General features: G+C 37.5%; 1 protein-coding gene across 1 annotated transcript in view; it reads right to left on the reverse strand.

Annotated features, from left to right (window-relative positions):
• The window catches only part of SDK1 (sidekick cell adhesion molecule 1), an 860,282-nt gene that overhangs the window by 511,570 nt on the left and 327,435 nt on the right, over positions 1 to 21,277 (reverse strand). Inside the window, exons 3-4 of the mRNA XM_069486624.1 lie at positions 18,701 to 18,807; positions 16,401 to 16,548 (exon numbers count right to left, since the gene is read on the reverse strand). Coding sequence (XP_069342725.1) covers positions 16,401 to 16,548; positions 18,701 to 18,807 — 255 coding nt within the window. The remainder of the gene's footprint in view (positions 1 to 16,400; positions 16,549 to 18,700; positions 18,808 to 21,277) is intronic.

Consider the following 21,277-nt stretch of genomic DNA (forward strand, 5'->3'; position numbering starts at 1 on the left):
GTGTTGGAGGTCCTCAGACCATGCTTCTCTTCTTTTCTGTCTCTGAACTCTCTTTCCCTGGAAGAGTCATCCATTCCCGCAGTTTTAAATACCACCTACACACTGTTGAGTCCCAGTTTCAAATCTCCAGCCCAATCTTTAAGCACCAGACTTGTATATATACAAAAGTCTAGTTAATCTTTCTACCCAGATTTTTTTTTACAAGATCTCAAACTTAACATGCCCCAAACCAATCTGAATCCAGTTGTCATTTAATATACACCCAAGGGCACAAATCAGAAACAAGAGGCCTGACTCCACTAAATACCCAACTCTAAATTTTTTGATTCTACTTTTAACCTATTACTTCAACTGGTCTGCTTTTCTCCATTCCTTCTGCCCTGTCTTAATTGCAGCTGCCAGCATCCCTTGCCAGGACATTTGCAAAAGCTTCCCAAGTGTTCTCTCTGTTCCCTCTTTTGCCCTTAATATACATTCTTCACAAAGCAGCCACATTTTCTTCAACCAAATCAGATCATGGCATTCTCCTGGTCTAAATCCCTCCACTGCACTTGAATAAAACCCAAATCTGTTTCCACAGACAAAGCCTTGAACAATCCAGCCCCTGCTGATCTCATTTTGGGCCACTCTCCTCAGAGTACTATAGCCACATTGGCTTCCTTTCCAGCCAAAGTACACACTGGACTCTCTCCCACCTTAGTTCCTTTGCAAATGCTGTGTGCAGAATGTCCAGCTCTAATTCTCCAAATTTTGGTACAAATATATCCTTGGACAGAGATTCTTTCACCACCTTCCCTCCTGTATATGTTTGGTTTTTGCCCATTTTTTTTTTTTTTATCAGTTTACCCTTACCAGACAGTACACGAACCCATGACATCATACCAGTACCTGCCAGAGCATCTGACATAAAGGAGGCCTCCAATGTATCTGTTGAAAGAATGAAGGAATGTCTTTTCTTTATTCCCCCCACCCATGGAAGTTGGCCCAGGAAAGGAACCAAAAAAGGGACCCAGTGAAATATTTAATGATGATCAATACAAAGGCAAGAGGAAAAGGAAGAAAAATAGACAACTGAGTGAAGATTATGGAAGGTGTCAAAGGCCAAGTAGTGTACAATTCCTCTCATTTTCAGGATCTAGAAGAGATGGACCCACAGAGAGAGAAAGCAGGTTAGTGGTTGCCAGGCCTGAGAAGAGGGGAGAATGGGCAGTCACTGCTCCTGGGTACAGGGCTTTCTTTTGTAGTGATGGAAATGTTCTGTTAGATAGTGGCAATAGTTGCACAACCCTGTGAATACACAAAAACCACTGAATTAGATGATCTGTAATAAGGTGAATTTTATGGTAGGTAAATTATATCTCAATAAAACTGTTATCAAAAAAAAAAAAAAAGATTACATGAGATGAACTACTATGAGACTACTGTAATCCATTCAGTAGACTGTGAACCCCTGAGAAGCCAGAATCATTGTACTGATCTTTTTATGCCCAGAGCCTGGCAAAGTGCTGATTGACTGACTGACTGAATAAAGGAAGAATGACCTTGATATGAGCGACTGGCATTTGGAAGCAAATACTCTAGCAATTAGATATAACTAGGCTTCGGTCAGATCTGATTACAACAAAGAATGAGCCCTTGTGAGAAAATGATTCCACATCACACAGACAGGACACTTCATAATTCACAAAAGGCTCTTATATCTGTTACAGTATTTGATTATCATGTACAAATATAAAAGTCCTGTGAGGTGGGCAGGCCAGTTTATTATACTTACATTTTACACATGAAAGAAAGGAGCCTCCCAGAAGTCAGAAACTTGCCTTAAGATATCTGGCTGCATGTGGCATCTTGGGGCCAAAGCACAGGGTGCCAGAGGCCCAGTGCAGGCCCCCCCTTTGTCATTTTACCACCCTTATGGGCACGCTGAGACCAGAGAGGTATCGGTCAAGTGCTGAATCCCATCCTCAGCCCTTCTTCTCCAGGGTTCCTTCTAGAGAGCAGCTTCCCCCTCATCATTTGTGTGGGAGAAAGTAACTTTGCATATAAGATTTCTGCCTAAAGACCATGGGATAAGACCAGATGAGACCAGGTTTGCCATGATACAGAGTGCCCAAAGAGCAGATACGGATTGAATCTACTGACTTTGGCTCTCCACGGAAGTACAGGTGATACGCACCCAGGAGCATCACTGGAAGCTGCTCGTAGGGACCATGCACCAAGTCTGGGTTACAAGTAAACCAGCACTACAACGTCCTGACTTTCTACTCCAGCACTATCCCCTCGGCCAGGGTGCAAAGCACATTTGCTTTACAGAGAATTTGGTGCTTCAGGAGTAACTTTCATGGGTGTTGAGTACAATGAGGTATTATTTGTTAAATAAACAAATGACTTGTATTGGGGGAGGGCAGCACTGACACTGATAATCCAAAAGAAAAGCTAATAAAAGTCACTTACATGTGACTGTGCAATAAACTATTAGATGCACAGGCAGCAATGACTCCCTGATTACCCAGAAAACATTAAGACTCACTTGGAATTCCCAAGGACAGTGTAACTGGGATGGAAAGAAGGGGAAAGGGAAGGATGCAGGGTGCTTATCTCCTTATATTCTATATTGCAAAGTGTCACTAACCAAGAGCTGAAAATTAATTATGCAAAAACTACCTAAAAACAAAGTTCCAAATGAGAAGAGGAACAGCTGACTATGAATACTGATGCATGTTCATGTATATAATTAGAGAACAGAATGAGCAGAGGTTGGAGTGATAATACCACTACATTATGTTTATTTTACAGGTTAGAAAGTGTTTTCACACCAATAATTTTATTCACTAAATAAATGTACTCAATAATAATTCCAAGAGGTTGGTGAGGTAGCTACTAATATTTCCATTTGAGATATACCATTGTCTCAACTTTGCTGAGAATAGTTGACTGACTTGCCCAAGGTCACACAGCTACTAAGTAGCAAGGCTGAGACTGAAACCCTAATTTCTGAGCCTCAGTCTAGTGTACTTTGTCCCATACCACCTCCCCAGAATAAGCCATGTGCTATTATTTATTTATTCATTCAAGAAATACTTATCCATTCATCCAATAAATATTCACTACTTAATATAGCCAAGCGCTCTGCTAAAAGTTGCTGGGCCTTCAAAGACAAAGGAAACCTTTTCCTTGTTTCTAGAGATTATAGTTAGTAGCAAATAACCAACTATACGCAAGAGGACAGACACATATGTAAGACAGCCATAAAGAAACACATTATTTAATAGTAGATACTATTATATACATTTAAAAATGTCTCTTGATCATGATTGTCGCCATTTCAAAACATAATGTGGATACAAATTTAGGAGCTAAAAAGGAAAAAGGTATGATTCAACCAACTCATTCTAGGCTTGGCAACTTCAGAATTTATTGTTCATTAAAACTGTATTTTAATTATCCTAGTTTTAATTAAAGTATTATGTAGAGTAGGTGAAATGCAATTATGTGCAACTGACTTAAGATGCATAATAGGCTAATATTTGTAAAGAAATGCATTATTGTCACAAGATCTGCTCATGTAAAATGAAGTGGTATTTTATTTCAAATGAAAAATTGGTACATAGAATATTAAACTCTTGTCATTAAAGTTAAATACTACATTGCCCACTCAAAAGGAACCAAGTAATTCTAAGATCCTCATCCCCCACCCCCTTGGGCTATTTGGTTTGCACAAAATGGTTCTTTATCTGTGATGTGCCCTTTGTCCCATAGCAGCATGTACTGTATCAGCTACCTGTGGATGCCCAACAAGCATTACCAAAGAGAGGACACTTGAATGACCTTCATTATGTCCAATTGTACCATGTGACGATATAGACTCCAAATATACTGCTAGCTATAGCCCATAACCTGATCTAATGTTGTTTATAAGGTAACCCTTCATCATACCTGCCTGACAATCTGAAAGAAAATAAGAAATTATCACAAAAATCTGAGTCCGCCTCTCACTATGCAGTGGGGTTCTGGTACAAAGCACAGTGACAGGGAGCCTTATTCAGCAGTCTACATACCATTCATTAAAGCAATACGACACTTCAATCTTCTTCTTACCCACTTTGATGGACACTAAAATGCCCCAGGATAATATTGGCTCAGACAATGGACTCCCACTGTGCCCTATCTTCCTGAATGTGGTGAAAACAACAAAAAGAACTTCCTGTGCTTTAGAAACCAGCGCTTGGAGAAGCATGTGGGGCATGTAGAAGCACTGAGACAAGCAGGGACAGAGGTGCTCACAGGACAGCTACATGCACAGCCATGCAGAGGGCCACATGTATAAAGAATATTTTTAAGGTAGCATCCAGGCTTATCTTTTTGAGCGGTAGCATACAGCATATACTGTCTCTCACTTTATTGATCATTAGCTGGCAAATTACTTTCTTGCTCTTTCTGTTGAATCTTACAACTCCAGGGGGAAGAGATCATTCTCCCTCTTCATAAATGAAGCTGAGGCATACCAGGATGCCCTAGGTGAGATCCCAAGCTACAAGGTGTTGTAGTCAAATGCCCAATGTAACAGCTCCAGGAAGCCTTTATGTTATCTAGTCTACCAAGAGTAACCCCCATGCCAGCCATGAGTAGGGACTATCAACGCCTTTCCTTTTCCTCCTTCCAGATCCCAGCTCCTCTGAAGCCTATGTGATCAGGCTGCACTACCCTTTATACTCAGTGCTGTCACGCCTGACATTCTGGTTACTCCCTCTCTTCCCCTCTACTGAAGACTGCAGCTCCTCACTCTCCATATTCCTCCGCTGCTTCTCCTGTCATTATCCCAGGTGTCTTCAAATTCATGTAGACATCCACTCTAACACTGAGGCCTCAGCGACTTACCCATCTCACCACCACTGACCTTTTCCTTCATGCCATTTCAGCACCCTACACTCCTGATCACTCCCTAAACCTTGTCATCTCCAACTGAAGTTCCATCTGAAGTCTAGATTTCCAGTACTCCATGGGTTTTCAGGAAAACAGAAGCTCTGCAACAGCTTACACACTGACTCTCTACAGGGGAGTGAGATCCTAGAATAATAGGAGCGAGGAGGGGCGAGAAGACAGAGAGCATAACCCACAGGATGACTTCAGAGTGGCAGCGTGAAGCTGTGTGTCACAGAACAGTCCAGGTAGGGTGGCATCAGTAATTTATCTGATCTACCTGCATACACCCATTCTCTGATTTCCTAAGGGTCAAGGTTAACCCCACAAAAATTTAACTCTGTCACTTTTCTTGACTCTATCATTTGATTCCTTCAAATGAGAGGAGAGAAGTCCAGTGTTTGGAATTGAATGGAACAGCAAAAGTGAGGCTTAGAGGACCTGAGGTACCTAATATACTCACTTTTTCTCCTGTGCCCACTGCAATTATTCTTCCAATCAATATACTCTTGAAGTCTTCTGACTATATCATATTTGAATGTCCTTCATTTCCTCCGATAAATAACTCAGCAACAACTGAGACCCATCTCCCCCTTGCAAACACCCTTGTTTCTCATTTCCATGTGATAGTTAGGCTACACTTTGGCCTCATTCAAACCCAACTAGCTGCCTTCTTTACAACTGCATCACAATTTCTAAACTTCACTGAAAAAAATCCATTACCAATAACTGCAACTGTGCACTTGCACACAAATGTTCCCATATGATGTTCTAGCATCTTGCACTAGTTTCCTTTTGACTATCTAAATAATTATTTCATATTGTTACTTCTCTTCTTACACTTCCTCTCATTCTGAGCTTATAAGCTCATCTCAATATTCACAGAGAAAATTAAAATCCACAAGAAGTCCCTCAATTTTCCATAAGTACATTTACTGAACAGGATGCATCTAACCTATATTCTGGCTTCTGTCTTATTAGAGTGGAAGCTGTCCTTGAAAAGTCATCACAAAAAGTTAGCCCGACTCCAGGGCCCTCATTCTCTTGCTAGTCTATAAATGTCCATGTCACCTGTGCTAGGACTTGGCTCCTCTTCGTACACTTACACACTCTTGAACCTTCACATTCTCCTGCTCTATTGGATAACTTCCATGAGGATATAAATATTTTCTGGTATTCTCTATCTTAAGAAAAAAACAACACAACTCCCTTGACTTCATGTGTGCACTACAGACACCGCACCACTTATCTGCAGCCATTCACAATAAAAAATCTCCAAAGAGTTATCTCAACTTGCTATCTCCACTTCCTCATCTTTTATTTAAATATTTGAAAATTTGAAATACTAAGTGTTTCCTAACTAGAGAAAATAATAAAATGAAGAACAACATTTCCATTTCCTTTTAGATTCAGTATCTTCTTCAAACCCATTCTTAGATCTTTCAGCAATGTTCTTGGAAATACAAATTCTTAGTCTTATCTGAAAATATCTCCCTTTCTCCCTCACTTTTGAACGTTAGTTTAGCTGATAAGGAATTCTATGATGACAGTTACACCCGTTGGCATCCTACAGATATTATTCTGTCATCATTTCTCTTATTTGTTGTCAGCTATCACATGATTGCTGTTCTTTTGAAGCAACCTGATTTACATGTATGGTTACCTTTAAGATTTCTTCTTTGTCTTTGATGTTCTACAGTTATACTATAATATGTATGGATTTGGATTTGTTTTATTTATTTATTTATTTATTTGAGACAGAGTCTCGCTCTGTTGCCCGGGCTAGAGTGAGTGCCGTGGCATCAGCCTAGCTCACAGCAACCTCAAATTCCTGGGCTCAAGCGATCTTTCTGCCTCAGCCTCCCGAGTAACTGGGACTACAGGCATGCGCCACCATGCCCGGCTAATTTTTTCTATATATTTTTAGTTGTCCTGCTAATTTCTTTCTATTTTCAGTAGAGACGGGGTCTCGCTCTTGCTCAGGCTGGTCTCAAACTCCTGACCTCGAGCGATCCTCCCACCTCAGCCTCCCAGAGTGCTAGGATTACAGGCGTGAGCCACCGCACCCAGCCTGGATTTGTTTTAATTTGTCCTACTTGGAGCTCATTCTGCTGCTTAATTCTGGAGATGCATCATTTTAGAAAATATGGTAGCAATAATCTCTAATATTATCTATACCCCATTCTCTCCATTCCTTCTGGAAGTTTTCCTAGATGTCTAATGATTATTCTACCCTCTATCTCTCTTACCCTTTCTTTCACATTTTCCATCTTTTTATCTCTGCTTTTCTCTGAGTAATTTCCTCAGCTCTACCAGAACAATAAGGTTCACTTTAGCTGCAGATTGTCTGCTTTTTCATCCATTCATTGACTTTTTAAATAAATGAATACATTTTACATCTTAAGGAGTTTGATTTTTTCCTTATTTGGCTCTTTTTAAAACTAGCACATCAAGGCCGGGCATGGTAGCCCATGCCTGTAATCCCAGCACTTTGGGAGGCAGAGGCAGGAGGATCACCTGAGGCCAGAAGTTTGAGACCAGCCTGGGCAACACGGTGAGACCCTGTCTCCACCAAAAAAAAAAAAAATTAACTGGGCATGGGGCCACATGCCGTAGTCCCAGTTGCTTGAGCCCCAAAGTTCAAGGTTACAGTGAGCTATCATTAGGCCACTGTACTCCAGCCTGAGAAACAGAGCAAGACCCTGGTCTCAAAAGAAACCAAAAAACAAACAAACAAAAAACTAGTACATTAAAAGATGTTCAACATCATTAACCATTAGAGAAATGAAAATTAAAAACACCATGAGGTATCATTATACACCTATTCAAATAGCTAATGTAAAAAAAACTGACAACACCAAACACCAGTAAGGAAGCAGAGAAACTAGATCATTCGTACATTGCTGGTGGGAATATAAAACGATACAGCCACTTTGGAAAACAGTTTGGCATTTTCTTAAAAAACAAAAACAAAACTAAACATGCAACTACCATTCAGCCCCGTCATTCCAGTCCTGGGCATTTATCACAGAGAAATAACGTCTATGTTCACACACACACACACACACACACACACACACAAACTGTACAAGACTGTTTATACCAGCTTTGTTCATAATGGCCAAAACCTGGATACAACCCAGATGTCTTTCAACAGGTGAATGATTATACAAACTAGTATGTCCACACCAAGAAACACTACACAATAATAACAAGAAACCAACTCTCCATACAAGCAATAACTTAGATGAATCAGAGAACTATGCTGAATGAGAAAAGTTTACACCAAAAGGTTACATACTGCATGATTCTATCTACCTAACATACCTGAAATGACAAACTATAGAAATAAAGAACAGTCAGTTATTACCAGGGTTTAGGAGGAATGTGAGGAAAGTAGTTGTGGCCATAAAAAGGCAACATGAGGAATCTGTGCAATGATGCAAATACTCTGTATCTTTTTTTTTTTTTTAATACTCTGTATCTTGACTGTATCAATGTGAATAGCCTGGGTTGTGATACTGTATTACAGTGTTGCAAGCTCTTGCCATTTGGGGAAACTGGTTAAAGGGTACATGGGATCTCCCTGTACTATTTCTTTTGTCCGCCTGTGAATCTATAATTATCTCAAAATACTATGTTTAACATGTTAACTGCCATGTGAGTTGCATTTAACTCAAGCTTAGTATTGTGCCTGGGGGCCTTGTGAAGCATATGTAACTCACATATATCTCTTCACCTTGGGAACTGTGAGAACTATTTTTCAAGTTGCATATAACTCATGCACAGAAAATAATAAAAAATAACAAATTTTTCATTAAATTAGAAAGGATTGTTTTGTTTTCTATTTTCTTAATAAAACACCATGGCCCTAAGGAAAAAAAAAAATTTTTTTTCTTGTGTGGCAGTCGATGTGTTAATTAAAAATGGGAAAAAAGGACAAATATTGTATGACTTATATAAGGTACTCAGAGTAGTCAAATTCATGGAGACAGAAAGAAGAATGGTAGATGCCAGGAGTTGGGGGCAGGAGGGAATAGGGAGTGAGTTCAGTGGGTATCGAGTTTTAGTTTTATAAGATGTCAAGAGCTCTGGAAATAGATGGTGGTGATGGTTGCACAACAATGTGAATGTACTTAATGCCTAAACTGTATAATTAAAATGGTTCAAATAATAAACTTTATGTTATACATGTTTTACTACAAGTTTTTTTGTTTGTTTGTTTTGAAAAGGGAAGGGGGGGAAAAAACCCTTCCAAAGACTTCCTACTGTATAGAATAAAATCCAGATTCCTTCCCAGACTGTGGGACCTACAGGACCTCAGGCATCTTCTCCGTCTACTGTTCCAGCCACTTTCTCACAATGTTCTAACCATACCGTTGTCTCATCAGTTTAGGAAACACATCAAGTTCTTTCCTGTTTTTCTCCCTCTGTCTAGAACATTCATCCTCTGGATCTGTGCACAGCTGGCTCCCTCTCATCTCTCAGCTATCGACCTAAGAGAGCAGCACAGCACAGAGGAAACAGTGTGGACTCAGGAGTCAAATGGCTCTCTGCTGACCAGCTGTGGGCCTCTCTCTGCCTTAGTTCTCATGAGGAAAGTGATGATAACAACAGTACCAACTCACTGGGTTGCTGTGAGGATTAAATGAATCATTATATATACAGCCTTTAAAACAGTGCCTGGCATTCAAAAATCATTAATTATTGTCATTATTAAATATCACATTGAGAATATCACAGACATTTTGTTGAGTAAGTGAAGCAAGACACAAGATTTCATATTCAATGATTCTATTTATATGAAATTCTAGAATGGGTAACTCTATTCTACGGCAGTGGAACTTTGGATTAGTGGGAGGGTGGGGCTGCAGGAAGGGAAACTGACTGCATGAGGAGGCACAGGGACCTTTCTTGATTGGGACAATGATTACTTCTGTGCATACACTTGTAAAAATTCATCAACCTGTGTGCTTAAAAATCTGTGCATTTTGTTGTATGTAAATTATAGTTCAATAAAGTGGTTTTATTTTTTTAAATTTTTTGTTATTCTTTTTATTTATTAATTACATCTTAGTCACCTAAGAAATAATTGGTTGACTTCCTATATAGGCCTGATATATCAGGCCCTGTTTACTTTCGTTTTTTTTTTTTTTTTTTTTTTACTTTGTTTCTTTTCTTCAGTATATTATTCTGTGTTATTATTTCTTTGAAGGGTTGTCTGATTAAACCTCAGATACTGTACTGCCAGATCGATTTTTTTTAATAAACACAATTTGATTTGTTCTTTTTTTAAACTTTTGCATTTAAAATAATTACAGACTCACAAGAAATTGCCAAAAAATTATAGTAGAGAGGTACTGTGTATTCGTCACCCAGCTTCCCCCAAAAGTAACATCTTTCATAACTAGAGTACATCACCTATATAAGGAAATTGACATTGGTACAATTAACTAGACCACAGACTTTACTCAGATTTCCCCAGTTATTACCTGCACTTTTTAAATATGTGTATGACATTTAATCACCTTTATAGATTTGTATAGCTACTACTATGGGTTTCACATGCATTAAAAATTGCTCCTTTAGCATGGAAGGAGTTCTTTTGTGGTATAAGAATAAAGTGGTTTTTAAAATGTCACCTCCACAGACAGGCTGTTCTTAACCACCACATTCAACCTCCTCTAACTCAAGACTCCCCTCATCCTACTCTATTCACTATCTTCACAACATCCATCCTTGCCTGAAAGCATCCTATTTATTTACCTGTTTCCACATTAGAACATCGCTTCATTGATGGCACTATTTTCGATGCCTCATTCCCTTCTGTCCCTAGCACCCTGTGCAGTGTCTAGCACTAAGTAAGCGTTCAGTAAATACCCATGGAACATATGAAGGAAGAAAGAGGGAGGGAGCAGCATAATTGGCCACAAGCACCCCCTTCCATTAATATAACAGCATCACTGAATAGTAACACCAGAAAGGATCTTAGAAGTAATTTAGTAAACCTTCCTCATCTTTGGCATGAGAAAATTGAGGCAAAGGGAGAAGAAGTAATTTGCCCAAGGTCATAGTTATGGTGGAAACAACTCTAGAATCCTATCTCTTCATCTGTTTTATTTATACCAAATATGGCTCAGTTTGTACATACTCCATAAACACTCACAAAGTGCCTATAAAGAGTAAAAATTTTAAAAGCACATTATTTTGAAAGCCCAGTTAACTATAAAAATATTATTACAACCAGATCTACTTCATTCAAGCATTAAGTTGTGACTTCCAATGCAAGTGCTAATTTAAACAGATCTTTCTTGAAGCAAGTGAAATGAGATGGTAATGAGTTAATGGATGTTCAGGTATTTAAGCATGGACAATTAGGAGTCAGACTCTAAGTCACGTGGGATGCTGTCTACTGCCCCTACTTCACAATCCAGATCGTTCCTGGCAAGTTCTCTATTGCAAAGCTGACTGGAGGTTTGAAATATTTAATCTATCAACTTCGAATTCCAGGAAAACACATGCAAGAACAATTGTGCTTACATATTCCTGTCAGGTAGGCTACAGGATGCAATTTGAGCACAAGAACCTGCAATTACACAAAAGAATGGCATTGTACAGAACAAGTTTTTGCGTCCTAATCTGATAACTACCAACATAAATTACCTCCTGGAGGAAAGAGAAATATTGCACAGCATCGACATTCACATTTCATATCTTGAAAAATAAAAAGAAACAAAGAAGATATATCTAAATCAAAATAACATGGAACAATTTTATTATCAAATTAGACTATATTTATAAGGCAAAGCTATACTCATCTTTGATATGCAAAGATAGCAAACTGTTTGGATTCAGTAAATCAGAGAAATAAACATGCATTTTTTTCAACTTCTCACATAAATAAAACCTATAATTACCTATTCAAAATTCTGAATATAACTTATTCTCAGTTCTTTCAAAATACTGTTTGTCCTTCCAAGATATTTTTCTGCTTCATTGATGTTTTTTCTTAAGATTTGCTATTTTTTTCCCTTGTGCTGAGAAAGTTTACAGATATTACATGACTTTCCTTCATATCCATTCATTCAATCATTCCAATACTGCATATCTGCTATGCATGCCACCAGGCAAGATAGAGTTATAAAAATAAAGAAGTTTTATTTGGTCAATACCCCAGGCGGGTAGGGGGAGATAGAAAACTATTTGAGTAGACAGGAGCTAAAAATGCTAACAATTAACTCAAGATAAGTAACAGGATGCTTAATAAAGTTTTTTTTCTTGTCTCAGAGTTTTGACTAAAGCCATAAATCTCAAAATGATGTTGTTTTTAACACACTGACTACCACACTAGAAAAAAATTTTTTTTCCTTGGGGCCGGAATGTTTTATTATAAAAATAGAATAAAAACTTCAAAAACAAAATGATCCTTTCTAATTTAATGAAAAATTTATTTTTTATTGTTTTCTGTGTGTGAGTTATATGCAACTTGAAAAATAGTTCTCACGGCTCCCAAGGTGAAGACACATGTGACTTACATATGCTTCACAAGGCTTCCAGGTTCAACACTAGCATGAGTTGAACACAACTCACATGACAGTTAGTGTATTAAGATCCCAAGCATTGTAAAGAGTACTTGAGGTGGTCAAAATGAATCCAGTGAACTAACCTCTAAAAGTAGGAATGCGTAGTCTTTCTACTGCCAGAGAGGAGCAGATGAAGCTTGGGAGAATCAGAATGGAATGTGTAAGTCACAGATACTGGGACACAACTCCTACTGGTTAAATCATGAAAGCTAGATGCTGAGAGAAGGAGCTGCCAGCATTCGGGCATGTGCCAGTCATAGGGTATAGACATTAAATCTTAACTGCACAAGTCATCAGACTGCCTTTTTCCTTTTGTCCCATCTTCCCACCTGTACTGTATTAATTCCTTACTGCTTCTGCAACCCCTGCCACGCAACCTAACATGTTCACAAGTTCCAGCATAATTAGGACCTGGATGTCTTTGGGAGGCCATTACACTGTCGATTTACTCATGTTACTTAGGCATCAAGAGTGGCCCCGTTTACCACCAAGTGCTCTCCTATTGGTTCAGGTCCATAATTCTCTACATACTATAATAAATTTTCTTTTTGCATAAGATAGCCAAAGTCAACCTGTTACTTGCAGCCAAGAACATCTTAACTGATACAGTGGAATTCTTGGAATTGGCCTACTGATTTATTTATTTTGTAGGTTTATAAAGAGTTTTAAATACCATTAATATACCAACAACTCCCAAGTTTAACCTAGCCAGGGGTGGGAAACCTACAGTCTCAGGATCACATGCAGCCCTCCAGATCTCCAAGTGCAGCCCCTAGACCGAATCCAAACTTCACAGAACAAATCCCTTATTAAAAGGATTTGTTCTGTAAAATTTGGACTCAGTCAAAAGGCTGCATTCAAGGATCCAGATGGCCTAGACCTCTTTGCTGACCTTAAGTCTGATACATACAACTATCTAATCATTGGCTCCTTTGGGCTAATATGTGCCTCAAACTTAACATGTCAAAAACAAATGGCAGACACCACTCACTAACAACCCCAATCCATATATACACGAAACTCACTTCTTCCCAAATCACTTCCCCAAAATCATTTCAAGAAATGGTAACTCCATTTTATCAGTTGCTCAGGCCAAAAATCATGGACTTATCCATGGCTTCTCTTTCTCTCATATCCCATATCCAATCCAACGGAAAATCCTACTGATTCTACTTCTACAATATATCCATATCTGACACTTTTCACCCCCTATATGCAAACCCAAGTTAACCTAAATTATTTCAAATTAAAAGCTGGTCTTCTAAAACAGGAGAAAAAATAATCTGAAGCAATGTGCAGAAAAAATAATCAAAACCATGAAAAATATTCAGTAAATAAAGTGAAAAGAAGAATTAGCCTGATGCAAGAGAAAGAGGGTGAGATTTAGAGTCAAGAAGGCCTGGATTTGAATCCTAGCTCTGCCATTTATCAGCTATGGGCCTTTGGGTAAAGTTGTTTAACATCTATAATCTTTGCTCTGGATAGCTGTAAGTGGAGCTAATTATACCTGCCTCAGAAGGCAATTGTGAGGATTAAAGAAGGTATGTTTAAAGTAGGTACTCAATAAATAATAGCTACTGTTAAAATTATTAATAGGCTATTCAACTAATTTTTCAAGTTACGAAACGTTAGACTGTTTCCCTTGAAAATGAAAAAAAATCATGTAATTCTAAGCCTAAAGTTCATATTTTAAAGGTTGAGAGATAATGTTTAAAAAATGGCGGGAAGGGAGATGAGGTTTCTCCACCACATGACAAAGTTACACCTTTCTTACAGTATTAGGGAACTGACCTCAGATAAGGAGGTTAAAAACACATACAGAATCTTGACCTGTGTGATAATTCACGAGAAGCACTTTGAGTCAAATGTTCCAGTTTCTAAACGGCACCTTTGGTGGTGCAGAACAGATTTAATGCCATCTGACCTGTGCCTACTGACCATCTGGGTAGGAGGAATGAAGAAATGTCCTTCCACCTTCAATCAAAAGCTTCATTTCCTTGGAAGTGGAAAGCAATGCTATCTTTGAATGATGTATAAACTCGTGATGAAAACTATACACATACTGATTTATTTACCTTGCACAGCAGGTACTTAATAAATGTGGGGTGATGATGAGGTGGAAAATATGAAACTAAAGCGCCTTGCAAAATGTAAATATCCATAATCAGCCTCATCTCATCTCTTTAAAAAATGGTATACTACATTATTTTACTGAGATTAGAAATTTATCAATAGCTTCACGCTTGTAAGCAGACCATTTGTTAGATATTACACTAAGTTAAAACCCTACAAGCATCTTTACTTTATTAGCTTACCAGGAATTAAGCCATCTTTAGCATGCATTTGCAAGTCAAAAAAAAAAAAAAAAAAAAACTTAAGAAATTAAGAATAATTTCATTCTATATCCTTTCATACTTCTTGAATAAGTGTTGTCTCATAAATATAGCTAGACCACAGGTTAACAAATGAATTGATACATATTTATATGATACCAAGTTAAAATAATCTTTCCTCATGAATTTTGCTGCCACTGGCATTAATTAAAAGCTCCAGTGGTTTGACAAGAAACCTAATTCAATCTACTTCCCCATCCCTGGTACCAATTCTCCCCCAGCATAAAAGTTGACCCTTCATCTATGTTTTACCCAAATTCAAGAGGTATCTTTATGACTGAAATCAATATAAAGGTAGATATCTAAGTAATTTTTAATCAAATAAAGAAAAAAGGATAGCAGTTATCCCATTTTCTAAGGAACTGGTACTTTTACTGGAATCTTAAAATATGGCTTTTATATATATTCTAATTTCTTCCTTGTTTCCAATAACTAAAATATAAATATTTGTGAAATAAGCTCAAGAATAGTCTAGGTTCAAGCAGGGCTCAGATACCAAGGTGGAAAGACACAAGGCTTAGAGGGGTTTCCATACATGCTCAAGCAGCAGAGAAAGGGAGTGTATGCCCCACAGCGTCTTTCATAATTACACTTTATATCTATTCCACAAACTATTTTACATGTATCCATTTGGGAAAAAAAAAAAACAAACAAGAGCTTTTTCCCCTTATGAATTTTTATCTGAGTACAACCATCTGATAGCATAAATATCTGACTTTTAGCCTAAGCTTGTAGTATTTCATTATTCTTTTGGAAATGTTCATCTTTGAAACCTTGATATTTGTAATACTGTCTTGAAATTAGATTGCAAATGTCCAGTTATGGAATATATACCAAATGTTCTTTTTAATTGCTTAAAGTTCCAAATGAAGAAAACCTGTCTGACATTAGATAAATATCTTAAATGTGAGATAGGCAAGAACACCTTGAAATAATGCTTAACTAATCACAAAGCAACTATTCTGCAATAGATGGGCAAACCACTAATTAGATGAAGGGAAATAAAACTGTCATGGTAGGATAAAAGGATAAAGAGAAATAACCAGTAATTACTGTTTTATTGTCAGAGAAAAGAGTATCAAACATGGCTCAATAAAAAGAGGGGGAAAAAACCCACAGCTCTGTAAGTAAATACCAGCACTCATTAAATCAGTACTTGGAGCTAAACACAACTTAAGGATATACAATGACATCTTTAAAAAGTGCACTCCAAAAAAAAAAAAACAAAACCACACAACAAAACACCACAAAGAATAGGTAAGCGTGCTTTAGTTTTAGGGCACATAATATACTGAAGAATAACTTTACATGGCTATTTACTTACACTGCCTAAAAATATCCAAGCCAGTCTTAAGACAGTTGTTTATTAAAGAACAGGGTAGGACTACTAGACTAGGTTATTCTTTCCAATCACTGGTAACCCCAACTAGAACACTTACTATGTAAATGGTGCCTGCAAGCGTCATTAATAGTATGGGAAGCTTTAACATTTGGAGCAACTTACATTCTGTTGCTTGGAATAATCTTGTGCCCTTCTCTAAACCAAGTCACTTGAGGCCTGGGGCAGCTGGTGATGGGCAGTAAGTTTAGAACTGCTGCATGTCCTTGAGAAACCGTTTTCCTCTGGTCTGTATCCATGAAATTTCCCATATCTGCAGAGAAAAATGAGCCCTTCTCAGTTCTAAAAAACGTTTTTGTGGGGAGGAGAGATCAGAGATAGAAATAAGTATATGTTACCAACATTGCTATATTTAATAACAAAACAAGGGAGACCACAGGGCAGCACTGGCGGGTGCAGATCCTGTTGTGAGTGAAGCAGGAGGCAACGCAAAGCCAGGTGCCTCCAAAGGACCCAAGCAGTGTGTCAATCAGCAGAGCCACATGGTCTGCCTCCCTGCAACAATGCAATGAATGTTTACAACTGACTGTCATATTGAAATGAGCTGTTGAAAACTATCTTAGTGCCACATGAAGCAGTTTTCACAGAAACTATAATAAAAGGCATCTAGACATCTTCAAGCTACCAACTCTGTCAAGCTAGGTCTGTCCCAGCGCTGGCCCATGCCCTGCGTGGTCTCTCCTGCCTTTCGTTTCTGAGGTGAGTCTCTCCTGCCTTTTGTTTCTGAGGTGACTGTCTCCCTCACAGATCTTCTGGAGGCAATATTTGCTAACCATTCAAGTTCGCCGAGAGTTCTCCCACTCCCATGCTGTTGACTTAATTCTAGGCAACTGAGTTTTGTTCTAGTCTCTATTCTGCTGGTTAAAAATATTTCAAAAATAGGGTCACAGGAAGAAAATATCACCAACAAAATGTGGATATAAATGGCTAATTTTAAAATTAGTAACATCTGAAATTTTTCAAAAAATTTCCACCTTATGGTTAGAGACAGATAAATGTGTATACAAATAGATAGGGCCAAATATTATATTTTATTTAAATGTATATAAGTTTGAAATAGTCCATAGAAGAGCTCTATTATCAATGGCTTTTTGATTCAAAAGAAATTTTCTATGTGACAGTGTATAAACTTTGAGAGAAAAGATGAAACCAGTGAAACAGATTAGAAAAATATTAATGGTTATTTTAAAATAAAATGAAATTTGTTATCAAAGATAAGGAGAAAAGAAAGAAAAAAATCTAAGAGCTAAATGATAAAACAAGGATATAAATAAGTAAAAGCTCAAAACTCAATTTTACAAAACAGAATTTAATAAGTTTGAAGCTTTATTCAGATATGGTTTGGGTATTGATCTGCACTATTTATTATGTTTTCAAATATTTGACTGAACAAAAATGTGGATTTTTCTGCAAATTTAGCTGAGTGACTTCACCACAATTGAGAAAAATGATTTGATGTAATAATTAAACTTGTGTATCAGCACTTCAGTCATTAGACTTACTGTAGAATAGACTAGATATTATCTTACTTTATATAATATCACAGAAAGCTACAAGCTTTAACTGGGATCAAAATTAACAAATGAGGAAATACTATCATCACTGAACAGCACAGCCAAATTTAAGAGTCCTTTAATGTTCTCTAAAGTCTATGACATATTAAAATATAATTTAAAATTTTATCAGTTTTTGCTTACTTTTAAACAAAGAAAGATGTTGGTAGTACAATCAAAATATAATGAAGCAGACTTACATTTTAGATAAATCCTACCCTTCCTAGACTTTGGATTAGAGCAAAGACTAAAAGCTTTGCACAGGCCAAGTTCACTCTCATTTCTTCTGGAGATTACACTAAAATTCAAGCTCCCTGCATTTTGGTATCTCCTATGGCTACTTCTGAAAGTTTCATTCTCCAGAATGGATCTGCTCAATAAAGAATAAATCACTGTAACATTAATACCATCTGTGATGTTTACTATTCATGTACTTTTCTGTAGTGCAGCAAAAGGATTTCTAAACAAATCATCATTAGAAAGAACTGATAATGAATTGACGAACTTTAACCTAAATGGGTTTAACTTTTTATTTTAAAGGCATTTTGAATCCGAGTATCTTACATGCTAAGAGCAGCCGATTCATAAAATAGAAGGAAGCCTTATTCATTTGTTTTATCCTCTCCAGTGCCTGGTCAGGTCCCTAGTCTTTTCAATTGGAAAAAAAGTGGCATTTGCCTCATCAGCCCCCTCTCCTGACCAGCCACACTAGCTGCATATTTGTCCCTCACTGAATGTAGCAACGATTCTACTCTAAATAGAATCAAAGATAAAATCTCAACTCCTACAAGGTTAACAGTGATTTGATTGCCCCCACAGACACACGTGGCGATCTCTTTCCCGTACACCTACATGCCACTTGGACTTCCGATTTTCTTTGCAGGAGTGCTCCCATTCTGTTCCGCACCACGCAGCGGTAAAACCCAGCATCAAGCTTCTGTAGAGATGGAATAATATACCTGCCAATTATCAAAAAGAAGTGTTAATGGTTATATCTAGAATAGCACTGGCATCTTATCTAGTGGGTGCTCCACAAATATTTTATTTTTGGTAAGCTAATACCTATGCAATCCTTCCCTGACCAAGACGCTAACTACACCAGCAATTTATTTTTTGGATTATTTCATCAATATCTGTCTCCCCAACTAGGCTGTAAATATTACATGAAGCTAGGATCTATGTCTGTTTTATTCATCATTTTATCCTAGTGTCTATCACAGTGCCATGCATACAGTAGATATTGCTCATGACTGGCTGAATAAATGAGAAATGTTAAATAATTAAAAGTCATTGCATTTAAACTAGCCCTTTCAATAAAAAATTATTTATAATTCTCTCTCTGTAGAATCTCAGACTTTCTAGAAATTATTTCTGGAACCTGCAACAGTCTTAACACAATGTATCGCATCGCTCTATGTGAAAGTTCAAACGACCCTTCCAGGAAATACAGACATCATTAAGGTAAAGAAAGCAATGGCATGAGGACACACTCCTCTATCCGGTCACCAGTGTGGACATCTCCAGACATAGTTCATATGCTTCTTATTCTTACTTCTCCACATATGGCCTGACATTAGCTTTAAATTTTTTTAGATGACAGAAAAGTCATTACGTTTGTATTTTCCATTCCTGTGACTCTATCTTTCAAATTATGACTTTATAAAATTTTTAGTATATTTTCAAAGGAAAAAAAAGAATTAAAACATATAGTTTCCATAAAAACCCTGCTTTAAGTTTATTGCTAATCCTAAAGGATATTTTAAAATCTCAAAATATGGATCCATAGGTATGTAAAGATATATAACGAATGACGACTTGAAATGAGTTTTATAGCTCCTGAACCCATACCTTCTAAGCTACCTAAGATGGCACATGAATTGGTTTCTAGGCCATGTTCACAAACAAATCAAGAGTAAGGTTTGAGCAAACCATGTATCTGATTAAGGGCTAATATCCAACATACACAAGGAATTCCTATAACTCAATGGCTAAAAAACCCCAAATAACCCAATTTTAAAAAGGGCAAAGAAGCTGGGTGTGGTGGCTCATGCCTGTAATTCGAGCAGTTTGGGAGGCCAAGGCAGGAGGATTGCTTGAAGCCAGAAGTTTAAGACCAGTCTGAGCAACAACTTGAGATCCGTCTCTACAAAAAATAAGAAAAAAAATTATCCTTGCCTGGTGGTACATGCCTGTAGTCCCAGCTACTTGGGAGACTGAGCCAGGAGTCCGAGGCTGCAGTGAGCTATGATCATGCCACAGCATCCTGGGTGACAGAGCAAGACCCCGTCTCAAAAAAAAGGGGGGGGGGGGCAAAGAAGGTGTTCAACATTCCTAATCATCAGGGAAATCCAAACGAAAACCACAATGGCATATCATCTCATACCTGTTAAAATGGCTATTACAAAAAATGAATAACAACAAATGTTGGCAAGGATGTAGAGAGAAGGGAACTACTGTACATCGTTAGTGGGCAAGTAAATTAGTGCAGCCATTATAGAAAATAGTATAGAATTTCCTTAAAAAGATCACAAATAGAACTACTATATGATCCAGCAATCTTACTTTATCCAATGGAATTGAAATCAGGATTTCAAAGAAATATCTGCACTCTTATGTTCACTGCAGCATTATTAATAATAGCCAAGATAGGGGAACAACTGAAGTGTCTGTCAACAAATGAATGGATAAGCAAAATGTATTATATACATACAATGGACTACCACTCACCCTTTAAAGAGAAGAAAACGCTGTCATTTGTGACAACATAACCAACGTGGAGGACATTACACTGGGGGAAATAAGGCAAACACAAAAGGAAGAAATACAACACAGTGCCACATAAAAGATGAATCTAGAAGAGTCAAACTCATAGAAGCAGAGAATGAAACGGTGGCTGCCAGGTGCTGCAGGAAAGGGGAAATGGGCAGGAATCAAGGGACACAGTTTCGGTTATACGAAATGAATAAATCTTAGAGATCTATTGTACAGGATAGTGCCTATAGTTAAAAAATACTGTATATTTATTAAATAAAAAATGTACTGAGAAGGTAGATCATATGTTATGTGTTCTTATCACACAAAAATGATAGTAGATGAACAGGGTGGGAGGAATCTTTTGGAGGTGATGGAGAGGTTTATGCCATGTATTATGGTGATGGCTTCATGGGTGTATCTTTATCTCAAAACTCACCGAGTTGTACACATTAGTATGTATAGCTTTTTCTGTCAATCACATCTCATTTAAAAAATAAAATGTATGCACACTGCAACTGAATAAGATACATAATATTTGAATGCAACAAAGAAAAAAGAGTAAGACCTGAAGCATGGATACTTTTCACATATGGGAAGGTTTCTATCTTAAGAAAAAGACCTGAAACCCACTCAAATGGTAGCCTGTTTTCTCGAGAAGAGAAAAGAAAATGCAAT

The sequence above is a fragment of the Eulemur rufifrons genome, chromosome 14 (genome assembly GCF_041146395.1).
Source record: "Eulemur rufifrons isolate Redbay chromosome 14, OSU_ERuf_1, whole genome shotgun sequence".
Taxonomy (NCBI): domain Eukaryota; kingdom Metazoa; phylum Chordata; class Mammalia; order Primates; family Lemuridae; genus Eulemur; species Eulemur rufifrons.